At 31.7% G+C, this 26277-nt stretch overlaps 1 protein-coding gene and 1 long non-coding RNA gene across 2 annotated transcripts; both read left to right on the plus strand.

Annotated features, from left to right (window-relative positions):
• The first annotated feature begins 389 nt into the window (after positions 1–389).
• On the plus strand, positions 390–2841 carry LOC145587465 (uncharacterized). The gene is made up of 3 exons (XR_014101271.1): positions 390–614; positions 716–791; positions 2546–2841. It is a non-coding gene; the product is annotated as an uncharacterized LOC145587465 (long non-coding RNA).
• A 10719-nt stretch (positions 2842–13560) lies between these two features.
• Positions 13561–15568, plus strand: LOC145587466 (uncharacterized). Its single transcript, XM_081644201.1, has one exon. The coding sequence runs from the start codon at positions 14522–14524 to the stop codon at positions 15278–15280; it is 759 nt and encodes a 252-aa protein (XP_081500327.1). The 5' UTR covers positions 13561–14521; the 3' UTR covers positions 15281–15568.
• The last annotated feature ends 10709 nt before the right edge of the window (positions 15569–26277 follow it).

Consider the following 26277-nt stretch of genomic DNA (forward strand, 5'->3'; position numbering starts at 1 on the left):
GATACATAAAAGGGTTTATAATAACACTTTTAAAAGTGTTACCTAATGTTACCCAAAGTGTTACATAAGACCTTTGGTAACATGGGCAGATGTATCACCCAATAAAATGTTACCTATTGTCTATAATAACACTTTTACCACTTTGTATAACACTTTTAGGGTGTTACTTAAGGTTAATTATGTACTAGTGGAAAAAGTGTAGCAGTGTAAATTAACTAATAGTCTAATACAAACTGTTAGTCAAACCAACGAACATAACACACAAACGTAAGATTTCCAAAATGTTAGTGGCAAGAAGGTCATTTCGCAATTAATAGGCAAGATAAGATTGTTTGCAAGGCGAAAGGCAGACATATCATATACGATTCCCACCATATCCATACATTAACTAGTACTCCCATCTTTTTTTATTTCAGATTGATGGTCCTTCAAATTATAACTTGAAACACTTTCTGCAACTTAACATAAAATGGCAGCTAAAATTACTTTGTCTTCCTCTTATATCACTACCAAAATTCATCTCTTACCGAAATTACCCTCAACTTCAGCTCCCCATCTTCATTATCTTCCAAGAACTAGCAGCAATTCATATTTCAGAATTAATGCGAAATTAGGTACTTTTAATTATCTCATGTTTACTTTTCCCACTTTATATATAATACATCTGTTTTATTAATTTAACATAATCTAAGAAATGGGAAATTTGTGTTGTTAGGTGGAGATGATGCAGAAGCAGAACCAAAGAAGGGTGGGAAGAGGAAATTTATCACCAAAGAGCAAGAACCAGAACAGTGAGTCACTTTTCTAATTACAATTATATATTACTCCTTCCGTCCAGAATTATTCGTCACTTATTTACGTGTTTAAATTTTTGGAAAAAAAGAAATGTTTGCTAAAATAATACAAGTATGATTAATGTTTTGGGTTCGTCTTAAACATTACTCGTATGTCATTACTTAAAGAATATCGAGTTTTACTCCGTATCATATGAGTAATTTTGCATAAAATATGTTGCACAGAGAATTATGAGTTGTTGGAACAATAAGATGGATGTAACATTTGGTGAGTCACTCAAATATATTGTGCAGTCTTCTAATCTACTATTACATGGGGCTAAACATGTACAAATTGATATATGATTGGTTAAAGATTTGCAATTGAGATATTCTCGGACTTTATCACTTAATTGTATCACGGAACTGCCTAATTGACTAGACTCTATGTACAATCGATATAGCGTCCTGTATCACAGAGTTGTCTAACTACCTAATCGATATAATAGTATCCTATATGTAATTTGTATAGAGAATTTGAAAAAGAAAAGATTGTCATTTTAAGGTTGACTATCATATAAACATCCAAGAAAAGGCGGTAAAAACTTAACTAATGAAGAGGTAAATCCTTACTTGTAGAGACGTACGTACCCAATGACTAACAAGAGTTGAATACTTGAATGTTTAATTATTAGACCAAATCAAGAAGGATGAGTTTCCCACAAATATGTACAAGCATATATATGAAAAGATAGAAGGAAATATAATGATTTAATTGTGAAAAGAAAGCAGCTGTAAGCCTTTAGTCAATTGATAAACTAGAAAAGCATTAAAGATCAAAAGGAAGTAGAAATGGGAAATTATGGCCTGAATATATTTGTATTGGTGTAATGTAATCATTCACAACTTCTTTTCAATGCTTTGCTAAAGATGTTAAGTAGCTAGTTTACTTTGTGATATCAGATTTTTACATTCAAATAATCATTAGAATAACATTCAATTTCAGGTCCTTTAAGTAGCATATGTACTTGTCAAAAAAAAAAAAAAAACGGTGGCATATGTAAGCAAAGAACACTCATATGCTACAAAGTTTTTGTTTATTAAGCTATAAATCTGAGATTAAAGCTAAACAAGGAAACTAGACGTATGCAAAGATAGAAAATACAGTACTATACAAACTATTGATCAATTATATTAATGGTCCATCGGCTCAATCCAAAAAGAAATACTCCCTCCTTCTGCTATTTCCTTTTCTATTTACACGGTCTTTAAGACAAATCTAACAATATCTCACATGAGCATATTTTTGTTGTGTATATCAATGAGCATTATTGAACAAAAATTTCTAAGTTTAACGACTTTAACCATATAAAAATAGAAATGGGAAAAACATTATGGGATGAAAGGGGTATGTACTCTACAAACCATGAATGAAACGCACTCTGCGTGGTGAGAAGATATATATAAATATATAATTAAGGGTTGTGTCGTGTGTGAATGAATGTTTATCATGTTGGACAATGGTCGGTGAGATATATAACGTACAAAGTATGCACCAATGCACTTGGACATGTGAGCCAGATTGAAAAACTTCTATACATGAAGTATATATGCACCAATGCAATTGGACATGATTGAAAACCTTGTAAATCCATATAACATTGCATTGGCACAATACTATATGTACTTCATAGCACCTACCCTTGACATTTATATCATCATATTATGATCAAGCAAGCTAACAAAAATACATGTGTTAAAAACAATTGTAGGTATTGGCAAACGGCAGGAGAAAGAGAAGGCGAAAATCCAATGGCAACTCCTCTTCCTTATTTTTTCATATTCGGCATGTCCACTCCTTTTATCATTCTAGCCATTGCATTTGCTAATGGATGGATAAAAACTCCCAATTAGATAAAAATAAATACTGTATCATATTGTTCAAAACTATATATTGTATACCAGGTTGGCAGCAGGCATCTATATCTATCAGCAGATGAGATTTTGTGTAACTAGCACTTGGAGCTTCTATATATATACACATACAATGACATACTGTTGGATGCTATACTTACACACCCCTTTCGTATTGTGCTGTATAATCTGTTATATGCGTGTCTCGAATGCTCCACTTTGATGCTTGTTCAGTTTTGTAGTGTTAAAGCTCGAGTTCACGGAGCCATTAGCCATAAGGCCAAGTGTGAAATATGGGTTTTTTCCGCTTTTGAATTTTTATATAGTCTGCCTAAAGAGTGTGCACCAATGCACTGAGCCAAATACCGGATGCAACAATGGATTGATTAAACCTCCTATCAGAGACGGGGTTACAAATACTAACACTGAAAATAGCCCGGTACAAGTTTGTTAAATTGGGCCTTAAAATCATTTCTATAAGAAAAAATATTTTACTAAATTATAAATTTTATGATAAGACTGAAGAATAGATTATTAATTAATAAGTTTTCTCTTACTTTGTATAAGTAAATTTAAAAAATTGAGACCCTTTTGAAGTAAATTCACTTAGAGATTCCTGTGCAACCGACCACCTTGCACATGCTCAAAACCACTCTGTCTCCTATTAGTAATACCAATTTGGCAGGCAGCCATGCATCTACTACCAGATTTTGTGTAACTAGCACTGGGAGCTGGCTTAAATATAAGTACCTAGAGTTTTTGGATGTCATCCTTGTACATACATGACTTTTCCTATGTGTAAATATCAAATCCGAGCTTTCTACACACAAATAATCGCCCCTTAATTCTTTTTATAAAGTCAACAAAAAATTTTGGCTCATCCACTTAACTCATGTGATATTGACTCCTAATGCTTTCAATGCATCTTATTGTTCCTGCTAGGATCCAACAACCCAATTCCAAGATCCAAAGCCCGAGTATGCAACCCGTTATGCTTCTATCGGCCAGACGAGAACCTACACAAAGAACAGAGATTAGCTAACCCCGGGGTGGATCCGGGGATAACCATTCCGATGACAAAGTCAGAAAGTGTTTGAAGAAGATAAGAAGAGAGAGAGAGAGAGAATAGAGAGAGAAATAGAGAGAGAGTAATAAATGCTACCTTAATTATGAGGTAAAACCTGATTATTAATAGCCCGATCAAGTGACAGGTGGCTGCATGGCATGCAAACTATCTTGCGCCAAGTGTCAAGTTGCTGATGACACGTGCCGATCGCTGACAAGCCAATATATCTGCCTTTTGCATAAATGCCGCTATGTCTGAGAGTTGCTGAGAAACCAAACCCGCTTAAGATACCGGCCTTTCACACATTATCGGCCTATATTCAGTACCTCCCCATACACTTATATCTCGTGTGAGTCAATTTACTTAAAAAGTACTCCCTCAATTTTTTTTTTATTTGCATCACTTTTCTTTTATGGGTCTTTTTTTTTAATGCATCACTTCTATATTTGGTAACTTTATACTATATTTTATCAATTCTCTCTCTTACTTTAAACTCCACTCAAATTATTTTATCATTTCTCTCTCTTCTATGGTCCCCACTTAAATAATAAAAATATCTATTTTCTCTCACATACTTTCTCTTTCATGGTCCCCATCTTACTTTTACCATAATATTTTATTCATCCACTCACAATATTTTATTACTATCCTAAAACTTTGTGCATTGTCAAGTGATGCAAATAAAAAAAATCGAGGGAGTATTTCGCATCTTTTATCAATTTAGGACTTGTTCTGTTCAGCTTACTTTCAGTTCAGTTTCTAATTTTCTTCTCTAATAAACAATTCATTTCAGTTTAATTCAGCCCCAATCAGTGCAGTGCAGTTCAGTTCAATTCGATTCAATTGTTTTCAGTAAATCAGAACGGGTCTGCAGGACCTGTTCACTTCAGCTTAATTTCAGTTCAGTTCAGTTTAGTTCAGTTCAGGTCAGTTCAGCTCCTATTTTCCTTCTCTCATAAAATATTCATTTCAGCTCTATTCAGTTCAGTTCAGCTCCAATCAAATCAATTCAGCTTATTTCGGCTCATTAAATGCTAACAAGCCCTTAATCTTATTTCTCAGCTATTATTCACCCACTTTACTAAATAACTTAATATATATACTTGAGTATGGAGGGGATGCATTTACATTATATATCCAATCTTAATGAAAATATATCATTCCCATGTAATTACAAGTTACAACCTTATCAACTAAATTAGGTTAAATTTGCTATGCTTTCCAAATTAATCTATAAATATAACTAAAGTAACAACCGCTGACATCATCTCCTATTTAAATTGTACAGATGTCAAGTTGTGGTAAAAAAATTTCCCGCCTAAATCAATTGCTGACATCATATTTTAATTTTAATTTTTACTTTTTTTTAAACCTTCTTATTTTTTACCTTATATTATTAAAATATACACGAAGTATACTTTTTTTGAAGACAAATATTATATTACGAAGGATGTTATTTTCTATATTTTTTTTTACATTATTATGGATTTATAAAAAAAAAAAAATTATCTGACTTCCAAATATAATTACTCCCGATTTAAGAGTACTATGTATTGCATAATTTGGTTAAATTTTTACTTATTCAAAATTATTTAGATCTAAATACCATTGCAATTAATGGTTTGAAATTTTTTATGGCCTTGTTTGGCAATTGGCTGTTGGCTGTTGGCTGCTGACTGTTTAACTTGGCTTGTTTGACTGGCTGTTAGTATTGGCTGTTTGTAGTGGTTGTTTGACTATTTATTGTATGTAAACATGTTTGGTAAAATCAGCTTTTAGATATTGGCTGTAACTATGCAAAACAACCTTAAAGGGCATTATTATGTATTCTTATACATTTATTATCAGTATTATTAATTATTAATTACTAATACAAAATATTAACTACTAATTTATAATTACTTATTATTAATTATAAACTACTAGTTATTAAGTACTAATTACTAATTATTAAGCACTTAATATTAATTACATATTACTAACAATTGTTAATTACTAGTTATTAATAATTAAGTACTAATAATTACTAATTACGGAGTACTAACTATTAATTTTTAAGTACTTATAACTACTAATTTACTAATTATTAATTAATAATTATTAATTATTAATTACTAATAATAGATTATTAATTACTAATTATAAATTATTAATTACTAATTTTTTATTACTAATTACTGATTATAAATTATTAATTAATAAGTATTGATTATGAATTACTAATTATAAATTATTAACTATTGATTATTGATTATTAATTACTATTTATAAATTATTAATTACTAATTATTAATTACTAATTACTTATTATTAATTACTAATTACTAATTATTAATTATTAATAATTAATTATTAATTACTGATTATTAATTATTAATTATAGATTAATAATTATTAATTATTAATTACTGATTATTAATTATCAATTATCAATTATCAATTACTAATTACAAATTAATAATTAATTATTAATTAATTACCAATTATTAATTACTAATTATTGGTTGATAATTATTAATTACTAATTATTGATTGATAATTATTATTAATAATTAATAATTATTAATTATTTATTATTAATTATTAATTATTTATTATTTATTATTAATTAATAATTATTAATTATTAATTATTAATTATTAATTATTAATTATTAATTATTAATTATTAATTATTAATTATTAATTATTAATTATTAATTATTAATTATTAATTATTAATTATTAATTATTAATTATTAATTATTAATTATTAATTATTAATTATTAATTATTAATTATTAATTATTAATTATTAATTATTAATTATTAATTATTAATTATTAATTATTAATTATTAATTATTAATTATTAATTATTAATTATTAATTATTAATTATTAATTATTAATTATTAATTATTAATTATTAATTATTAATTATTAATTATTAATTATTAATTATTAATTATTAATTATTAATTATTAATTATTAATTATTAATTATTAATTATTAATTATTAATTATTAATTATTAATTATTAATTATTAATTATTAATTATTAATTATTAATTATTAATTATTAATTATTAATTATTAATTATTAATTATTAATTATTAATTATTAATTATTAATTATTAATTATTAATTATTAATTACTAATTACTAATTACTAATTATTAATTATTAATTATTAATTACTAATTAATTATTAATTATTAATTAATAATTAAGGATAAAAAGTAATTTGTTTAATGAAAAGCCAAAAGCCAAAACCAAAAAGCTAGTAACACTAGCTTTTTGTTTTTGGCGGAAAAGCCGGCTTTTTCACCTAGCTGAAAAGCCATTTACCAAACAAGTATTTTGGCTGTTTGACCAAAAGAAAAAGCCAAAAGCCAAAAGCCAACCAAAAAGCCAACTAAAAGCCAATTACCAAACAAGGCCTATGTTGTGCATCGCACAGAGCTAAATTAGTTTATAACTATAGATCACCGTGCATGGCACGGGATCTAACCTAGTATCTTAATCATATTGTACCAACCGGCCACTTTGGTCGAATACGACAAATTCCATGAAATTTGGATTAAATTGCATTTCTTACGATTAACATTTTTAAATTGTTGTTTTAAACGGTAACAGTAGTACAAGAAAATGCGAAATCGTAAAAGTAACCTCGAAAACTATCCATTAAAAAAACAAAATTACTAAAAACTATAGTGATTAGCGAAGCAGTCCAACCTTCAAAAGCAGCATCAGATCGTCGCAAAAGACAAAATGTGTAGCGCCAATTACCAAACTTTGAGGGGATTAGGTACAAAGTACGTACAATTTAATCCTCATGTTCCCTCCACTTTTTAAATTCTTTCAAAATTAAGTTTTATGCTTAACAAAATACCTTAACTACATTTTGCATTATACAAAGTATTTCGTTATATATATTTGAGCATATATGAGTAAAAGTTATGATCAAAGTTAATATGATAATAATGTATAAAGTTAAACTGTGTCAATTGTAATGAAAGATTTAATATTTATTTTGTACTTCTAGTTAATGAGGGTATATAATGCAAATAATGAGTAGTAGCATAAATTTACACCTCTCTAACTATACTTTATAAAATCACTTTATATAGAGAAGTAGTTGCATTGTAAAACGCTTTATTTTACTTTCAACATAGTTTGATAGTACACAATTTTAGGATGTGATTAAAGAAGATAATTAAAATGAATAATTTTAACACTAGGATAAGAAAGCTATGTGTATAAATTATTTTGATTAGTTTGTCTGTTTACATTATTATTTCTTTCTCAAAATGTGTGTCATTAAACTGTGCTGCAAGCCTGCAAGTATAAGGAAACAAAACAAGTATCACGGAACATAAATATGAAAATGAGGAGTATATTTTAAAATGTAATATAATGAATTTTAAAAATGGAAAACTTACCACTCTTTATCAAAAGTCACAAGTCCTAATAGGCAACAAATTACAATGAAACATTCATCAAAAAAGAGGCATGGTCCCCAACCTAGTAAATAAATAGGAAATCACACCCTAAGACATTCCTTAGCCTAATTACTCTCCCCAAAAACATTAGCATAATATTAATAATGGTCACACTTGATCTAATTACATCTACCAAAGTTGGCAACTTTCAACGAAAAAAATCCAAACTTAAAGGCCAAAATCCTTTTGTTTATTTGCACAAGCTACGTTTTGTAGCTAGAACTCAGGGCAAACACTAAAGAGGTCTCTAAATTGCTGGATTTCCATGTGGCATTGCTTCATTGTTACAGCTAGCGTTCTTATCTAGTCGACATTCGACAAGTGGCTGCATCTCTTTCGGCATGTACCTTAGCTACCATTTGCTCCTTGTAGACAGTCGACAAGTGGCTGCATTTGTCTTGCCATAGTTTTCATCAATGTTAGCTATGGGATCCTCACTTGTTTCTTGTAGGAAGACCTTTACTACTGTACTTGATTTGGTATGAAACCTAGCAACCTCCGGTTCTTTTTATAAATCCATTTTGTAAGCGATAATAGATCCACCTTATAATAAGGTTGGCAATAAGTTGTAAAGGTTTAAACCGGGTTAAGCCTTGGACTCATACTGTGCCATCGTGTTGCTAGGGCTACTTGGTACAACCCAAGCCGCAGTAGCTAGCTATACATATGACTAATTTACATACCTTGAAGTTTTTCACATTCAAAATAGCTTGTTTGTTGATGAACAATTATATTGGCCTTTTAAACGCTTTTGATTGTTGACATCTTGGGTGTTCAAAATTATGCTAAACATGTGCAATATGGTATATAACTTTGAAGTTATTAAATACTTCGTATGTTTATTAATTGGAATACATAATTAACACTTTATAACGATTTATTACATATATATCTCCATGTTGCTAGAACTTCATTAGATTAGTTTAAAGACATTACAATGAAGTTATCGAAGTACTCACGGAGTACATATAACATGATTTTTGTTGTCATAGAATTTTCAAGATGATTCAGAAACTTATAGACTTTTCATGTTGATTCAAAAATTTATAACCGAAGCTAAAGTCTTATACTACATATATATTTCTCCTAAAGCTTGTTAACTACAAGCCAATTAATTATGTTCATAATTTAAAATTTAATTTTGGAAGGAAAGTCTCTTGTAACATAAGAAACTAGCATGAGTTATATGCCTTAATGAATAATTAGCTCTAAGTTTTTCATATAGCATATACAAGTAAATAATTTTGATGTTTGACAGTAACTTACTTAATTTAGGAATGATCCATAGTGTTTTAGATCAAACTGGCATAATAATCTTGGCAAGTTGCATGATCAAAAGTGATCATGCTTTCCTCATTATGTACAATACATACCCTTTTTAGAAAAAAGGGTTTGGGGTTGTATCCAAAACTAATTTATGAATTTACCAAGCAAATCCACCAACTTGCACTGATTAATACAAAGTTTGAACATCATTAAAATGCACTTTGCAATTCGAAAAAAATAAATAAATAAAAACAATTCAAGCTCTTATTAGTTATTGAGCTTAAAAGCAAGCACATGCATCAAAGGATTATGAAAAATATCTAAAGGTTGTTTTTAATTTGGTTTAGAGAAATCCATTTTGAAATGAATTTTATTTTATGAAAATAAACTTGGGGGGTTGAGGGTGGGGGGAGGAGAATTAATCTCACTTATTGTCTCCGTACCCATTGAATCATATGGAATATGATAAACGAGCTTGAGGCACACCTGCTACGAATGTCCACTTTATAAGTCCAAGGAGGTCCAAAGCATATGACAATGAGGAGAGTAGCAACTTAGCCAAGTGGACATTTGTTTTTTTTTTTTTTTTAATGTGAGATACACATCTCAATAGTACTCTTACATTTACAATCTTTTAATGTGAGGCAATACTTTCACTCATATGTAAGTTTATTTTTGGGCTCATCACTCACTCACATATGTGAATTGTCATGTGAGTTGCCATAATACTGGTCCAAACCACAACTCAACTCAACCCAACCTCAAATCTGATACCACAATATATGATCACCAAAAGCTTAAGGATGCCCATCCGTTGACAACACTGAACCATACTCCCCTATAGAAAAATAATTAAAAAAAAAAAAAAAAAAAACGTAGTAGTAATTCTTCATGAACATCCAAATAATAGGTCGTTTGGTGGCCCAATTGGGTTCTGAATGGGATGAAACATTAGATTTATCTTATGCAAAGAATAAACATATACTTTTTTTTTAAAAAAAAAAAATATCTGTAACACTTTGGTCTTTCTCTTATGCTATAATAGTTTTGGGGAAATTATAGTTATGTGAAATTTTAATTTTGTTAAAGTTATCTTAATTCATGATAATCTCATAATGTTACATAAATTTTTATATGTGGTTGACCACATGGTGTGACTAGTCATCATAGGGGTTACTTCGTTAGTAATAATAGGAGTTATTTGGTGAGTGTTAGAGGGGTTACTCGCTCAGTATTACAAGTTTACTTGATCAATGTTATAGAGGTTACTTTGATCTTTTATAAGTGGCCATACGGAGTGGCCAACCACACGCAAGACAGACTGTATGTCATATCCTAGAAGTTTTATATATTGGTAATTTAAGATATTAGTGATTGAAATAGGGTATACATTGACAAGCTTTAATTAAGAAAATTGCAAAGAGAAAAAAAGAAGTATATAATTAAATAGAGGCTTAAGTTTTCACCTAATCTCTCAAAAATCTTAATAGTGTATTGTGTATAATCCCTCTAAGTTATTTTTTTACTATTAGGACGGCCAACGCGCGCAATACGAGCGTCATAACTAGCTAGTAAACGAATTTCTTTGTTTGGCCGCCTTATGTTACAACCTTAATTAGTTGTTAGTAGCGCTAATGAGGCAAAACATGTAAACAAATATTAAAAAAGTATAAATGTCCACACACTATTTTTAAGAGTTAAAAAAATAATTAGCATTAATGAGAGCAGTTATGTAAATAAATATTTTAGGGACATAATCATCTCAACACTATTCATAAAAGTATAGTCATACTTTTAAAAGGTGTAAGTTTGTAAATAAACATTTTTAGGGGTATAATCGTCTCAACACTATTAAGAGTTTAGTCATACTTTTTAAAAGGTAGGAAAACACAAATTATTTTTATTGAAAGATAAAGAGAACAAAGCCTAAATGTGACTGAAATTCAAGTTAGCTCTTTAGCTGAATTAGGCATTAGAACAATATATTACATGCTAATAATTTTAATTTTTTTAAAAATATGTTACTATAGATATGGTAAAAGTTAGTATATGTAGTGTAAAAAAAGTCAAACATGTCAATTATTTTAGGATAGATGGACTATTTTCTCTTGGTGTAATAGGTGCATAACCTCTATTGTTATTAAGGTTTTACGTGCAAAACTACTATCTTATGATCTTATCCTCAAAATAAGTGGTGACCAGCTTTCCACTTTTTCTTACTTTGCATATCTAAAGTTCTCAGCTTCATAACAACAAAGTGGAGTTGATTCAGTTCCCGACCTTAGATTTGGGTCGTATCTTACATGATGATAGAGTTGGCGTGACTTCCCTCGGAATGTCCCACCGTAATTTGTTTTATGTTTTTCTTTTTTCAGGGGCCTAGCCCCTCGTGAGCAACAAAACAAATATATATATATATGAAAATTTGTCAAAAATAAGTCAACCTTTGTTCGGTTAGTTCAAAATAAGTCAATTTTTATATTAATCGAAAATAGGCTGATCTTTATAAGATATCTTCCCGAAATGAGTCATGACTTGTTAGCCTTGGAGATAACTGGTTGCTTAGGTTAAATATGCCACGTGTTCTAATGTTATTGGTTCATACATTTTAAAATTTTAATCAAAATCAATTGTTTAATTAACTTTTTTATAATAAATTTTTTTCAAAATACGGAATACCCATCCCCTCACAGTAGAACAACCCCCACCCCTCGCCGGCCGCTGCCGATATCCCTTCACCCACCATCGGCCCCTTTCTCTCTCTCCCCCTCCCACAACCGCCTCTTTCTATCTAGCTTTTTAAGTTGGTTGATTCGGGGTGTGGGTTGGGTTTTCGGTGGTCAAGAGTGGGTTTCGAAGGTCAGGCACTGGTTTTGCGTGATATTTAGGGGGTTATGGTGGGGATTTGAGGTGGGTCTAGCGGCATACAGATGGGTTTTCGCCCAACAAAGGGCATAAATAAGACAGGATGCAAAGAAAGGGGTCAGCTGGCGTCGAAATGACCAAGAAGTGAAGGATATGAGGGATGATGGTGGGAGGGGAGAGAAAGAAAGAGAATGTGGGGAAGGTTTGTGCGACGGAGGTTGGGGTGAAGGAGGTGCGTGTGGTGGCAAGGATTATATACTCCTGGATCATGTACTCCATAGCAATCATGATTGAGTTATTTTACCTAAACTTTATGTTATTTCGTTTAAATCATGTGTAATTTTGCTAAAACAGTATGTTATTTACTTATTAACTTCAACATGTATAAAAAAAGCAGTATAAAAGAATAAAATAACATGTACTTATTTCAAAATAACATGTATATAAATTAAAATAATAAGAAGTTTACATCAAAAATAACACAAATTTTATTAAGTTGGAGTACCGTGCAAGGTATTCTAGGAGTAACATAGATTTTGGGGGATGGGCTTTTTAAAAACTAAAAATTAAATAAATTATTTTCATAAAAGTAACTTGTTTGGTAGGTTTTAGGTCATTTGACCTATTTAAAGAAAATATGTATTAAAAGTCAACTTATTTTTGGTTAATCAAAAGGTTGGCTTATTTTGAGCTAATGACGTAAATGTTTGCTTAGTCTTGATAAATTTTACAAAAAAATATCTAAAGTTTATTATGTGTGGAAATATGTAAATCATCCATCTCTCATCTTTATTGGCTATGTCATTTGTCTACGATGCAAATTGAAAAAACAGAGGAAGTAAAAGATTGTGATGTATCACATATGACTTTTCCCTATACCATTTTGGGAAGTAGTAAAAGAATTTCAATGTTGGACAAAATCTCTATATACTTTTCTTTAATTATCTTCTATGGAGTATATAATAATACAACAAATGTACAAATGTACAATGAACAAGATTTACTCTTCCCTCTAAAAAAAGATTTACTCCAAGAAAAATCGTAACAGTTACAGACTACACGAGCAATTTAAATAACCCCACTTTAGTATGATTTGAGTATGAGACAATAGATAGCGGGGTTAACTTTCCCGCAGACAAATTGATGGTCCAAATGCTAAAGCATGCTTAAAAGCCATCATTATAGGACTAAATATACAAGCAAGCATGGCCTAATCTTGCAACAAATCACCCTTCCTGGTCCCTCTTGATCTTCTCTACAGATTACCGCGATCCGAATTTAGCTTAACAAGATCCATTTAGTAAACAAAGCAACACTAATCAAGCTAATAAAACTAGTCATATTTTTACATTTGTTCTGTGCCTCTATAGTTGAGTGTAAACGCTCAATAGATCATCCGAGAGCTCGAACCGTTCCCTCGGACTTCCAAAGAGCCAGAGAAACATTGTTAATCAAGCAAAAGAAGATCAAAGGGGATGGTTTCGGTGTTGACAGCAGAAGTTTGAAGTAGGGAAATTTCTGAGAAAAACAGAAAGTAGCTTAGTTTATATAATTAGTAATAGTACTAAACTACTAATTTTGGTGTGTCAAGAGTTGATTTAAAATGCAAGTTGGAGGGAAAAGTGCCATGTGGTAAGCTCAGAAGACTTCACATGGTTTCTCTTACTTCAAAGTTATATCTCTTTTAAATGCTATAAAAACTAGGTACCTAAAAAACCAGTTTATGGGTTTTTCAAGAGAGAATCCTCTGTTATTTACTCTGAATTTATAGCGTAGTTTATTCTTTAAGTACTTTCTGATAGTGAGTTCAAAGGGTCTCTTTTTCTCTCTTCATATATGATACTGATTTTGATTTTCTCTTTTCGGATATAATGTTCATTTTCGTGTCGAACATATTTCTATCTTTAGCAATCAGTTCTTAGGATCAAATAGGAAAACCACTTGATATCATTGAAGAAACTATCCAACTCCCAAAGAGCTTAAACTCGAGTGTTTTTGGTTGTATTGTTGCTTGTTCTTGGACTAAACATTTCGTTGTTTCGTCGTAGCCAGACATCAGTTTGTTTATCATATTTTTAGATCCAAAACTACATCAATCCAATAGAGTGATTCCCTTGTTAAACAAATTGCGTAGTTCTATTCAAAGAAGAAGAAATGGGAAGTTGTTCATGTTTAGTCAGAAATCCACTTCCTTGGCTTGCTGCCCTTGGATGTTTATTTGTCTGTTCTCAATCTCTAGGGTTCGGGTTTCTTACTATCTTCCTTACATCGTCAGCTCTTATTCTATGTCCTGTAATTCTTTGTCGGTTAAAGTCATACGAGCAGAAATCAACACGAAGAGAACAGTCATGTACGCGTTCCACTGAGGTTGTTTCCGAATCAAGTCATCAACAGACAGATAGCCCGTTGAATGAGTCATTGCAAGAAGAGGAAGAAGAAGAAGCTGAGAGTAAAAGTCATGAAACAATACAGGAAAATGTTGCTAGATTTGAAGAAGAGGAAGTGTCAAAGCACAAAAGACAGCAGAATGAAAACCACAGGTCACCAGAAATACTGCTGTCTGACAGTGAAAGTGTTGATCACACAACTTCAAGTGAGGATTCAGAAAACGATTCTATGTTCAGAGAAAATCTGAGTCACAGCACAAACTATTCAGACGGGTCAATCTCAGACGAAGAGAGTCTAATTGAAATCGCGCTTCCAACAGGCCACTATGTCGACTCAAAGAGATCACAAGAGCCATCATGGTATGGATTTCAGCATCAGAAATGGTCATCAGACTGCTCAATTAAATCACATTTCAGACAGCAAAATTGGATGGAGATGCTAAACGAAATGAACGAAGAAAACTTCATCGAAATCGATCTCTGCATGGGATCCATCAAGTGTTCAAGGTTTGAAATTCAAGCATAATCATAAAAAATTCATACACAAATTTTACTCCCAATCGCGCGGTTGCTTGGGAATTAATTAACTAGTACTTGTTCATTAGCCCTTATTTTTTATCCGATCACGGATTTTTCCTCCCGTTGTTGGGGGTATAGCGTATTAAGATTGGAGGCATGTTTGTGTTACATCGTTAAACTTCTGTGCTTGTTTCGCATTCACCTCGGATGCCATTTGAAGCACAAAGTATATTTCTTTTTGCTAAATCTTACTGTGATTAAAGTAATTTAAACTCTGACAGCCATTTCTGTTTTATATTGCATACTCTAATTCTTGATCTTTGAAATACATATTGTTATTTGATTCATATGTCAGATCTTTTGTTTGATTTCGCCGTTGATTTCGCTGACAGATTCCTGTTGCGAATTCCAGGGATTAGTTTAACTTACTTCTATGAATCCACATATCACAAGTATATTCCAACAATGTTAAGGTTAAATTGTAAATGTCACGCATCACACATGAGAACAATGTAATGATAATAAGGCGGATTTGAGAGTTAGGGATAGTTCAAATGGTTAGAGCTTCCTTCCCGATTTCAGAAGATTCTGGAATCGATTCTCATCACCCGCCCTTGTGGCTCTCTAAACACTTAAAACAAAAACAAAAAAAAGGCTAATTTTGTTTACCGCCTGCTCGCATTAAACTTAAGAAGATCAGGGTAATTAGATCTTAAATCAATATGTAATTCGTTTAATTTGAACAAGATCTTGGCCATGATGAATATAGTTGGGATCATGAAAATTTTGTTTAGAACAATTGGATAAAACTCATAAGAGAGAAATTATTGCATCAACATAATCAATTTATTTACTTAATCATTATTTAATTACTTTTGGCATAGAATGAGGCACAAATAATTTCATTAGATATCTTTAGATGATAGTTGGAGCTAAATTAGTCACTAGTAGTACACCTACCAGGATAGCTCAGTAGCTAATTAAGTCAACTCACAAATTTATGTACATTCTAAAATATAATCATGGCAAGTTGACGAAGATTATTTATTATGAGACAAGTTCATGATATATGTCTTTGCATAATTTACCATGTCATTGACAATACAGCTTCAGAAAAAATAAGAGGGTATGAAGTCATCAACTAATTAACAAGACTACATGAGCAAAAGCAAAGTCATGAATATGCCTTTGATCGGGTTAGTATTTCACTTGTCAGTTCATGGCATGTTAGGCACCTAACATGTTAGATTATTTCGACAAAATCGAGTATACATTCATGTCAGTTAGGAGAGAAAAAAAAAAAAAAAAAAAAAAAAAAAAAAAAAAAAAAAAGATAAGTGGGCGGGCCTATAGAATTGGGCCAAACTATCTTTGTAGGCCAAAGTACAGAATTTTAAGATAAATTAGTGAACATATTGCATAAATTAGTGTACAACATTAAAATGAACTTAATCAATGTAATATATATGGTTGATAAATGAAATTGGGCATATTCTAATAGTAGGGCTCACAAATTCATTTGCATATAAAGCAATTAGGTGGAGATCTTTACATTAAATTACTATCTGCTTTCGGCTATATTAAGAGTACGTCTTAAATTCTTAATTAGCTGACTAATTAGATGATAGGGCAGATGACTGATGCTAATGATTTTCTTGCAAAAACCATACTTTTTGTAAGCAGCCATGCTATTAGCAAAAGTTTACTTTATGTTGACAAAGTTAAAGCTTTTTGTGATTTATATAACTTCATCTTTATGTAAAAGAATCAAGCAAACTAGGTCCTGGCTGCTGATCCTTTATTCAATCAGCATCTTCATGATTGAAGAACGACATTGTTTAACAAACTCGAAAAGCCAGAAAAGCAATACCATACCTACCTTCCTATCGAATTAAAGACTTACAAAAAAAAAAAAAAAAAAAAAAAACTTCATTTTAAAAACTACTTCGTATATATGTATATTGGTACACCCCTGCATTTCCGGGGAACTTCAAAGTTTAAGAAAGAAATAAAGTTGAGTTATGAAAAAAAAAGAGTTATTTACTGCTTATTGTCTTCATTACCATACTCTCAAATTTAATTTTCAATATTTCTATAATCAATATAATTGTGCACGTTAAGATTTATTTGCTGCTTGTTTGATCAACTTTTTTATGTAGACATCAGGTAATACCTTAGTATGCAGTGATGGATCCAGAATTTTCTATTGAGTAGGATAATACGATTACAAAATAAGTGTTGACCATATTAGTTGATTTGTAAGATATACTGATATATGAATAGGATAGGACTATAGGAGTAGCTTTCAACTAGTGGAAGTAGATTTTGTATTGAGTTTTTTTTCAAGGTAGATTTTGTACAGTGTACTTTTTTCTTCAATGTTTTTTTGGACATATTATACTGTTTTAGGATTAGCTTTTGTGCAAGAAAGATTTTCGTAGTAACCCTTTTTTTTTAAACTACTCTGTATATCAATTTAAGGGGATATGATTTAATTCATTTTAAGATTTGTGATTACTTTGGGTTTGAAATTATGGTTTCATAAGGGGGAAAAGGGTGAAATCGAGGGAAAAAGAGGAGAAAAGGAAAAAAAAAAGTAACTAAAGTGGTCACGACTTTATTTGGCCGGAAAAATTCTAGTCAACATCGGAGTTTGGTCAACGGTCCCTCCCCATAACCCAAATGGGATATAAGGACCTTTCATGCCACCTTTTTTTATGAAAGGGCTTTTTTCACAAGGTTGACCACTTAAAAGGACCTTTCTCGCAAATTTTTCAAATGGAAAATTTATCATACCAAGTAAAAAATTTGTTGGTAAGAACATCATTTGCTTGCTTTCCTAGTCACCAAAGTAAAAAGTAATTATACAAAATTTGTGCGTAGAGTATGCCCCATTTACTTCACCTAAAAAATACAATAAAAAATAATTTTAATTTTATAAAAATAACTTCAGATAAACAAAAATATCAATAATGTCAAAAAATAAATATTATGGAGAATCATTCAAAACAACTTTAATTCAGTAATTAGTATAAATAATTTAATTTCAATAAAAATATAAATGTACGTGAATTAATCTTATTCAAACCAAGTCAAGCTATAAGTGGCATTCTTCATAAAATCATAACCGTGAGGAATTAATCTTATTCAAATCGATCCAAAAGTGGCATTCATTCATAAAATAGCCGACGTTTTCGATTGAAGTCAAGTCAAATGCCGAAAGGAGACAATTTTTTCAATCAAAGTACATTTTGAAATTCTTATCAAAAAGGGTTACTTTTTCTTTCTTAAACTATGCAACAAATCCTTTGAAAATTGTAGAATTTAAATGAATGCACACTTCTATGAAAAGGACGGCAAGATGAAAAATATTTTGATGAAATAAATCATGTACCTAAATGGTAGGAATTCCAAATTCAATGATCCGCTTTGTACTTCTGTACCCTTGTCTCCATAATGTTGACGAAAGTGATAAATAACAATACTGATTGATTAATTTGGTCATTGAAAGGGTCGGTTTCGATTCTGGTTTAGTTTTTGGTTTTTTTAGGTTTGGTTATCTTCAAGTTACGAATCCTAAAATCTAAGTATAGGGCTTGTTTGCATCATTTTTTGTTTTCAGTTTTTAGTAAATTTGAAAATAAAAAACCAAACAAAAAGCAAGAAAAAGGCAGTGTTTCCACTTTTTTGTGGTCCGTTTTTTAATTATGATTTTAATAAGTTTGACAAATTTGTTATTCATTATACAGAGTATAATATTTTCGAGTTGCTTGAGTCATATTTTGCTAGTTCTAATTGGAAATCAGCATATTATATTAGATTTTTCCATAATTACTTAGATTAGGTATTTTTGTTTGGAAATCTATAAACTTATACTAAGGCCCCGTTCACTTCACCTTATTTTTGCGGAACTAAACTGAAATTATTTTTTCTGAATTGGAATTATTTTTGCTAAACTTAAATTATTTTTACTGAACTAAATTTAATCTTACTGAATTGAAATTATTTTTGCTGAAATGAAATTATTTTTACTGATTTTCTATCATATTTCTGAAACAAATTTCAGTTCAGTTCAATAAAAATAATTTTTGTTCAGTAACAATGAGTTCAATTCTGTAAAATTAATTTTAGTTCAGTAAAAATCAATAAGTTTAAAGAAGAAATTTGATAGAAATTCGATAAAAATAATTTCACTTCAGCAAAAATAATTTCACTTCAATATAATTAATTTTAGTTCAGTATGATTAATTTCAGTTCGGTAACAATAATTTAAGTTCAGCAAAATTAAATTTAGTGCAATAAAAATAATTTCAGTTCAGCAAAAATAAGGTGAAGTGAACGGGGGTTTAGTAGGTATGAAACTTGACTTTCTCTTCCATTCTACTTCCTTTTATTTTAATTATTTTTTTTTTCCTTTCCTTTTATTTTTTTCCCTTTCCTTTCCTTTTATTTACATATGAAGTAATATGTAATATATATGGATATTGATTGCTGATTATATGAGTACTTCATTCATTTAGCTTATATTCTAAACGTTTAAGCTCAATAGATAATACAACATTAAATATATTTTGTCTAACCATCATTTTTGCATATTTTCAATAACATAGTAAATATTATGATGTAGTATTAGATAATAACAATTTAAAAATGACTATGCACATGTTTTATATATATATATATATATATATATATATATATATATATATATATATATATATATATATATATATATATATATATATATATATATATATATATAGCAAACTTTTTATTTAAAAAAATAAATGAGCAAGTTATTTTAAAAAGTTATCAACAAAAGATATAAAAATATGAAAAAAAATTTACTTATCACCACCATGCAACGCACGGTGCTAATCCACCCAATAATCTATAACTAATACTAATGTAACAATCGCTGACATCGTCTTTCCTCCTAAGCTATACACGTGTCAACTTTTCCTTCTTTTTTTCCCGCCTGACTTCCTTTATTTTTTTTTCCCTTTTTTTTGAGGTTAAATATTGACTCTTTTACTATAAATTATGGACTAATACAATACATTGAATTTCTCTTTAAATTTGGAGTATAATAATAATAATAATAATAATAATAATAATAATAATAATAATAATAATAATAATAATAATAGTGATCGTCATTGTTGTATCGGTGCGCGAGATATAACCCGACATTCTCTTACTTCTAACTTGGCTGTTTATACTGAGTCAGAGGTTACTTTTAGGCGTATGGGGATTTGGTTTTGTGGAGTTTGCTTCAAAACGCACACGGTTCGTTCTAAGTGTCATCATGGTAGGGGTGAGGATGTGTCACCTCCTGATGAAGGAGATGGTATTGTTCGTTTTGTGCTTTATAATTTCTCCAAGCCACAAGCTCCCTCTTCTCCGGCTCATATTGGACATGTGAATGGTTTTGCGCGAGATCAGTTCTGTGGTTTTGATGTGGCTCTCCTTAATTGTTTGTTCTCAAAGGGGTTTCGCACTGTGAAGTCTATCCCTCCCAATTGTCGTTTGGGGTTTTCTCGGGTTTTGAAAGGTGCTCTTGATAAAGTGATCTCTAAGTCTGATGACATTTCTAGTTGGGTCTCGTTATTGGTGTTACCTCTTTGCACCCTTAAAGCCTTTCGCCCTCGGAGTAGTCGTGAGTCTAGGTCTTCCGTAAAGCGTCGACATCAAGAGGAGAGTATTTCTCGTGCTATATGCTCTTGGAGTTCACCAGGTGGTTGTGAGCAGCTTGTAAGGGAAATTTTGGCAGAGGATTCTCCTACTTTGTCGGTGGTTGATGATGAGGACCTTGATTTGGATGAGCGTAATATCAAGCAATGTCATAGGAAGATTTGTGATGGCCATTACACATCTGCAGTCCGGGTTCTTTCTTCTTTGGTGGTTGCTCCGTATAACGAGGCCACTCTTACAGTTTTACAATCAAAACACCCTTCTTTTCCAGCTCCATCCTTGCCTACTGATATACCTGTTGATCAACTTCATCTCGTTGTTACTTCTGCTGTTGTTTTGGATCAGATTAAGAGTTTTCCGTGTGGTACTTCATGTGGTAGGGACGGTTTACGTGCTCAACACCTTATGGATTACTTGAGTGGTGCTGCTGTGGCTGTCTCAGATGAGATGGTTGCCTCTATTTCCGGGGTGGTTAATATCTTTCTTGCTAGCAGATGTCCTATGGAACTAGGAGAGTATATTGCTAGTGCTCCTCTCACACCACTTATTAAGCCCGTTGGTGGTATACGTCCTATAGCTGTTGGTATCGTTTGGCGTCGTTTGGTTTCGAAGATCGGTGCTGTTATGGTTGGCCAGTCTTTGGGCAGATACTTTGATGGTTTTCAATTTGGCGTTGGGGTTTCTTCACGGGGTGAGGCTATTCTTCATGCTGTGAATCGGTTGATTGAGGATCGTGGTTCTGACGTTGGTCTTTCTATGTTGTTGGTGGATTTTCGAAATGCCTTCAATCTAGTTGATCGTGCGGTCATGTTACGTGAAGTCCGTCGTCGATGTCCGGGTATTTCGCGGTGGGTTGAATTCTGCTACTCTAATCCAGCCAGATTGTATTATGGGGACCACACCTTATGGTCATCTCAGGGGGTGCAGCAGGGTGATCCCCTTGGTCCTCTTCTTTTTTCTTTTGTTTTACAACCTCTTGTGTGCAAAATTAGATATGCTTTTGAGGTATGTCTTCAAGCGTGGTATTTGGATGACGACACTATTATTGGAGACACTTTAGTGGTAGGGAAGGTTTTACAGTTGATTTTGGAGGAAGGACCTCGTTTTGGGTTGCATCTCAATGTGGAAAAATCTGAAGTTTTCTGGCCTACATAAGACCCTTGAAGCAAGCTTGTGGGTGGTTTTCCCCCTTCTATTGCTCGACCATTGCATGGTGTTAAGCTGCTTGGTGGTCCCGTTAGTTCTGATTTCAGGTTTAGTGGCGAGCTTGTGATGTAGAGGGTGACCAAGACCATTGCGCTTATGGATAAGGTTGTTATGCTGTATGATCCTCAGTGTGAGCTGTTGTTACTTAGGGCATGTACTAGAGTTTCTAAGCTCTACTTTGCCTTGCGTACTTGTCCTCCAGGTGCTTTCGAGGCGGCTCAGCGCATTTTCGACGAGGCTCTTCGATTTTCCTTGGAGCGTATTGTTACTTCTTCGAGGCCCGGGTTTGGTGATTGGCAGTGGCGACTTGCCACCTTACCATTTGCGTTTGGAGGGCTTGGTGTTTATTCCGCAGGTGATGTTCGTCATTATGCTTTTCTTGCTTCTCGGTTGCAGTCTACTGGGTTGCAAACGCAGCTTCTGCGTCATACTAGTATTGTTGGTCTTGGTTAGGCCTTTGAGGATGCGTTGAGTCTGTTTACTGCAACGTTTGAGTCTGACATTTTAGGTAATCCTTGTGAGGTCGCTGCCCCGAAACTCGTGAAGAAATTGGCAGATATATATTTCACAAAGGTTACCGCTTCTGCAGAATCCACCTTTTCTTTGTCTCCTCGACAGTCGACATTGTGGAAGTCGCAGCAGGGTGATCACACCTCTGCTTGGCTTCAGGCGGTCCCTATTTCTGGATTGGGTCAAACGATGAACGCTAAGACATACCGATGTGTGCTGTGTTATCGGATGGGTGTTCCATTGTTCTCTGTCTCGACACCGTGCTCTGCTTGCTCTCGGGTTTTTACGGGGGATGTATTCGGCGACCATGCGGTGTCATGTGTTGGTATTGTAGGTATTAAACATCGGCACAATGTTGTTCGAGATACTTTTGTTGATATTTGCTACAGATCTGGGATTTCAGCAAGAAAGGAGGTTGACATAGGATTGTCTGGAGGGAATGACGGGGCCCTTAGACCTGCCGATGTGTTACGTTATTCATGGGATCGTGGTCGTGATGTATGTGTCGACTTCACAGGGTCTTCTCCTTTGACACAGACAGGGCTATCTGATTTTGTTCCGGGACGAGTTATGGCTGATGCGGCTCATCGGAAGCGGGTTAAGTATGAAGCTCGTTGTCTGGCGATTGGATATGGTTTCATTCCCTTCTCCTTTTCCTCGCTTGGGGAATTAGAGAAGGAGGTTGTTGCGTTCCTGAAGTGGATTCAGAGGTTCTCGACGACGCAAGACATTGGTGCTCGTGCTACAGCTCATATATTCACTAGGGTAGGCTTTGCGATAGCTAGAGGAGTGGGGGCCCAGATTGTTTTTCGGCTTCCCACTAATTTATTGTAGGTTGTATGACTTTTGTTTTTGAGATATAATAATAATAATAATAATAATAATAATAATAATAATAATAAAATAAAAATAAAAATAATAAAATAATAATAATAATGATAATAATGATAATAATAATAATAATAATAATAATAATAATAATAATTCGAGTATTGAATCATATTGTTTGCTGCACCGAAATTTTACCTCTATTATAGCTTAAATCTATTCAATTATTCGGATCTAATTTTTTTTTTTCCATCTGCTTTCCAAATCTATTTCTATTTTGTTGTAATTTATTCGATTAATATTTTATTCCAATTATTCATCACAAGGGAAATATCAATTGTAGTAGAGTTGTTTGATCTTCTCTTCTTATGCGAAATTGCTAAATTTTTCATTTTGATAAATCATGCATAGCACGAGCCTAACCTACTTTACCTAATCAAATCCTGTAAAACCTTGCTATATATCCATTTGTTTCACTCACACTAATTTGATGGGTATAAAAAATAACGATTTACATAAGTATGGTTCGTTTAAAACTTATTTACCGTTGGCTATGTATTAATACTTATTTACAAATCTGCTGTCCACATAGAATAGGAATAAATTTATTTTATATTTTTCATTTTAGTTAGAGAAAATCACTATCCTACAAAGCAATTATACTTAGTAAATACATTATACTAATTTTAGTGAGTTTAGTAGATGTATCCACTATCTTGAGAGGTAAAACCGCTATTTCGTTTGGTATCGCTGTGGCATTCTATTTTTTAGTTTCAAAAATCATATGATATATGTCGTATACTGAATCTAGAGTTGGTCAAACTATTTAAAATCATGCTAGTTTTTAAAAGTGACAACTGAAAAGCAAAAATACCATTTTCTCTAGGTTTTTGTTTTTGTTTTCAAAAAATCAGAAAATTAGTAAATAATGTCAAACAAGCTCTTTAGTAGCGATTTGGCACTGCATTTTTTTTTAAAAAAAAAAAAATCAAATAATTGTATTTGATCCTACAAGGAAGGTACTTTAGTAATTAAGTTTATTTCATTCTAATGCAAAAGTGTAATAAAGTTTCAAAATGACAAAGTTTTGTAAATCACCCATAAATACACATACGCTACAAGCATATGCTTTTTCGAGAAACTCCATGATCATCGAGAAACTCCATCTTTTAATTAACTATAGTTATTTTTTTATGTTCATGGGAAAAACACTTCCATGGTCATCAAGAAACTCCATCAACCATCCCGGCATCCCCTCCATCAACCACGAGTCCACGATACCGTAGCCTTTATGTAAACCATGCTATGTTTGTCACCTAATTCATCATATGTTTTTTCGCAAACAAAATTGTTTATAATTTTTACATTTAAAAAAATGGTCTTTTTGATATTTTAATTCAATTGGACTTTTTGTAACTCATTAAGTTTAGCTATTTAGGTAGTTGTATAAAACTAATGATGTTAATTTTTTAAATATTGTTTGACATACGCATCGCGTGCATAGAAAAGCTAGTTAAGTTTAAAAAGAAAGGAGAACAAAAATACGAAAAGTTGAAAATGTAGGACATTTTTGGCAAATAAGAGAAAAAAAAAACGCCAAATGAAAAGTGACCTATGTTATTCATGGACCATGTTGTATTTTTTTTAGTAATCAACCAAAGACAAATAAGATAAACTGACAAAGACTTGCCCAAAAAAAAAAAAGGAAAAAAAAAAGAGAAAAGCTGGCAAAGTATATAAAATTAATTACGTTCACATTATTCAAATTTTTTGCCCCCTAAGATAGTTAAGTTTTGTAATTTTCACCTTACTAGGGTCGCGAATAGTTAACTATGTCCGAGAATCTTTTTAAATTTGATTGTATGTCACAAATTTAGTTGTTGGTAACATTAACAAGGGAAAATATAAAAACAAAATTTTAGGGGTAGAATTATCCGCACACTATTTTCTAAGTGTTGAATAAAAGAGTAAGAGTCCACTAACAAGGATCTAATTATTCAAACATTGTGTATAAAAATTATCTCAAACTTTTTAAAAGGTACTAGGTACGAACAAGTATAAAAAAAAAAATAAAAAAAAAATAAAAAAAAAATAAAAAATTCCAAAAGGCTACTACGTGCATGTGGTTAAGAAAAAAAAAAGGAAAAAAAAAGGTCAAACAAATGATTCGCATGCATAAAAATGAGAGTATATATGTAGATCGACATTTTTAGGGATATATTTTTTTGTTTTTTTTATGCAAACGAGAGGCCAAGCCCCGGGAAATAAAAACAAACGTAAAAAAAGACTAAGGCGGAACTAAACGTGGCAAAGCCACCCTTACTATATCATCATGTAAAATACGTCCTAAAGCTATAGGAGGGAATTGAATCAACTCTATTTTGTTGTTTTGGGAAACACCTTGATTGGCAAGCCAATCTGCAGCTCGATTCGCTTCTCTGTCTATATGATGGACTTCAACTCTCCATTTAGGGTCTTCTAGCAGCTTCTTGCAACGTCTGATGATGTGAACACCTTCCCCTTCGTTAGTAGCATAAGTGTTTGTAACACCCCCAAATCTCCCTCTACGGAAATACTAGTATAATACGTATAATTATACCGTAGAGATAGATTTAGGCGTATTACCGCCGCGTGATTACGCAAGGCTACTCAACTTACTAACAAAATAATACTTTGCAGCGGAAACTTCAAACTCTCCTTTATTAATAATAACTATGAATAGAAACCAATGTTATGAGTACTCAAAAATAGATACAAAGACCACGA

Source organism: Chenopodium album, chromosome 17 (assembly GCF_948465745.1).
Source record: "Chenopodium album chromosome 17, dcCheAlbu1.1, whole genome shotgun sequence".
In the NCBI taxonomy this organism is placed as follows: Eukaryota; Viridiplantae; Streptophyta; class Magnoliopsida; order Caryophyllales; family Amaranthaceae; genus Chenopodium; species Chenopodium album.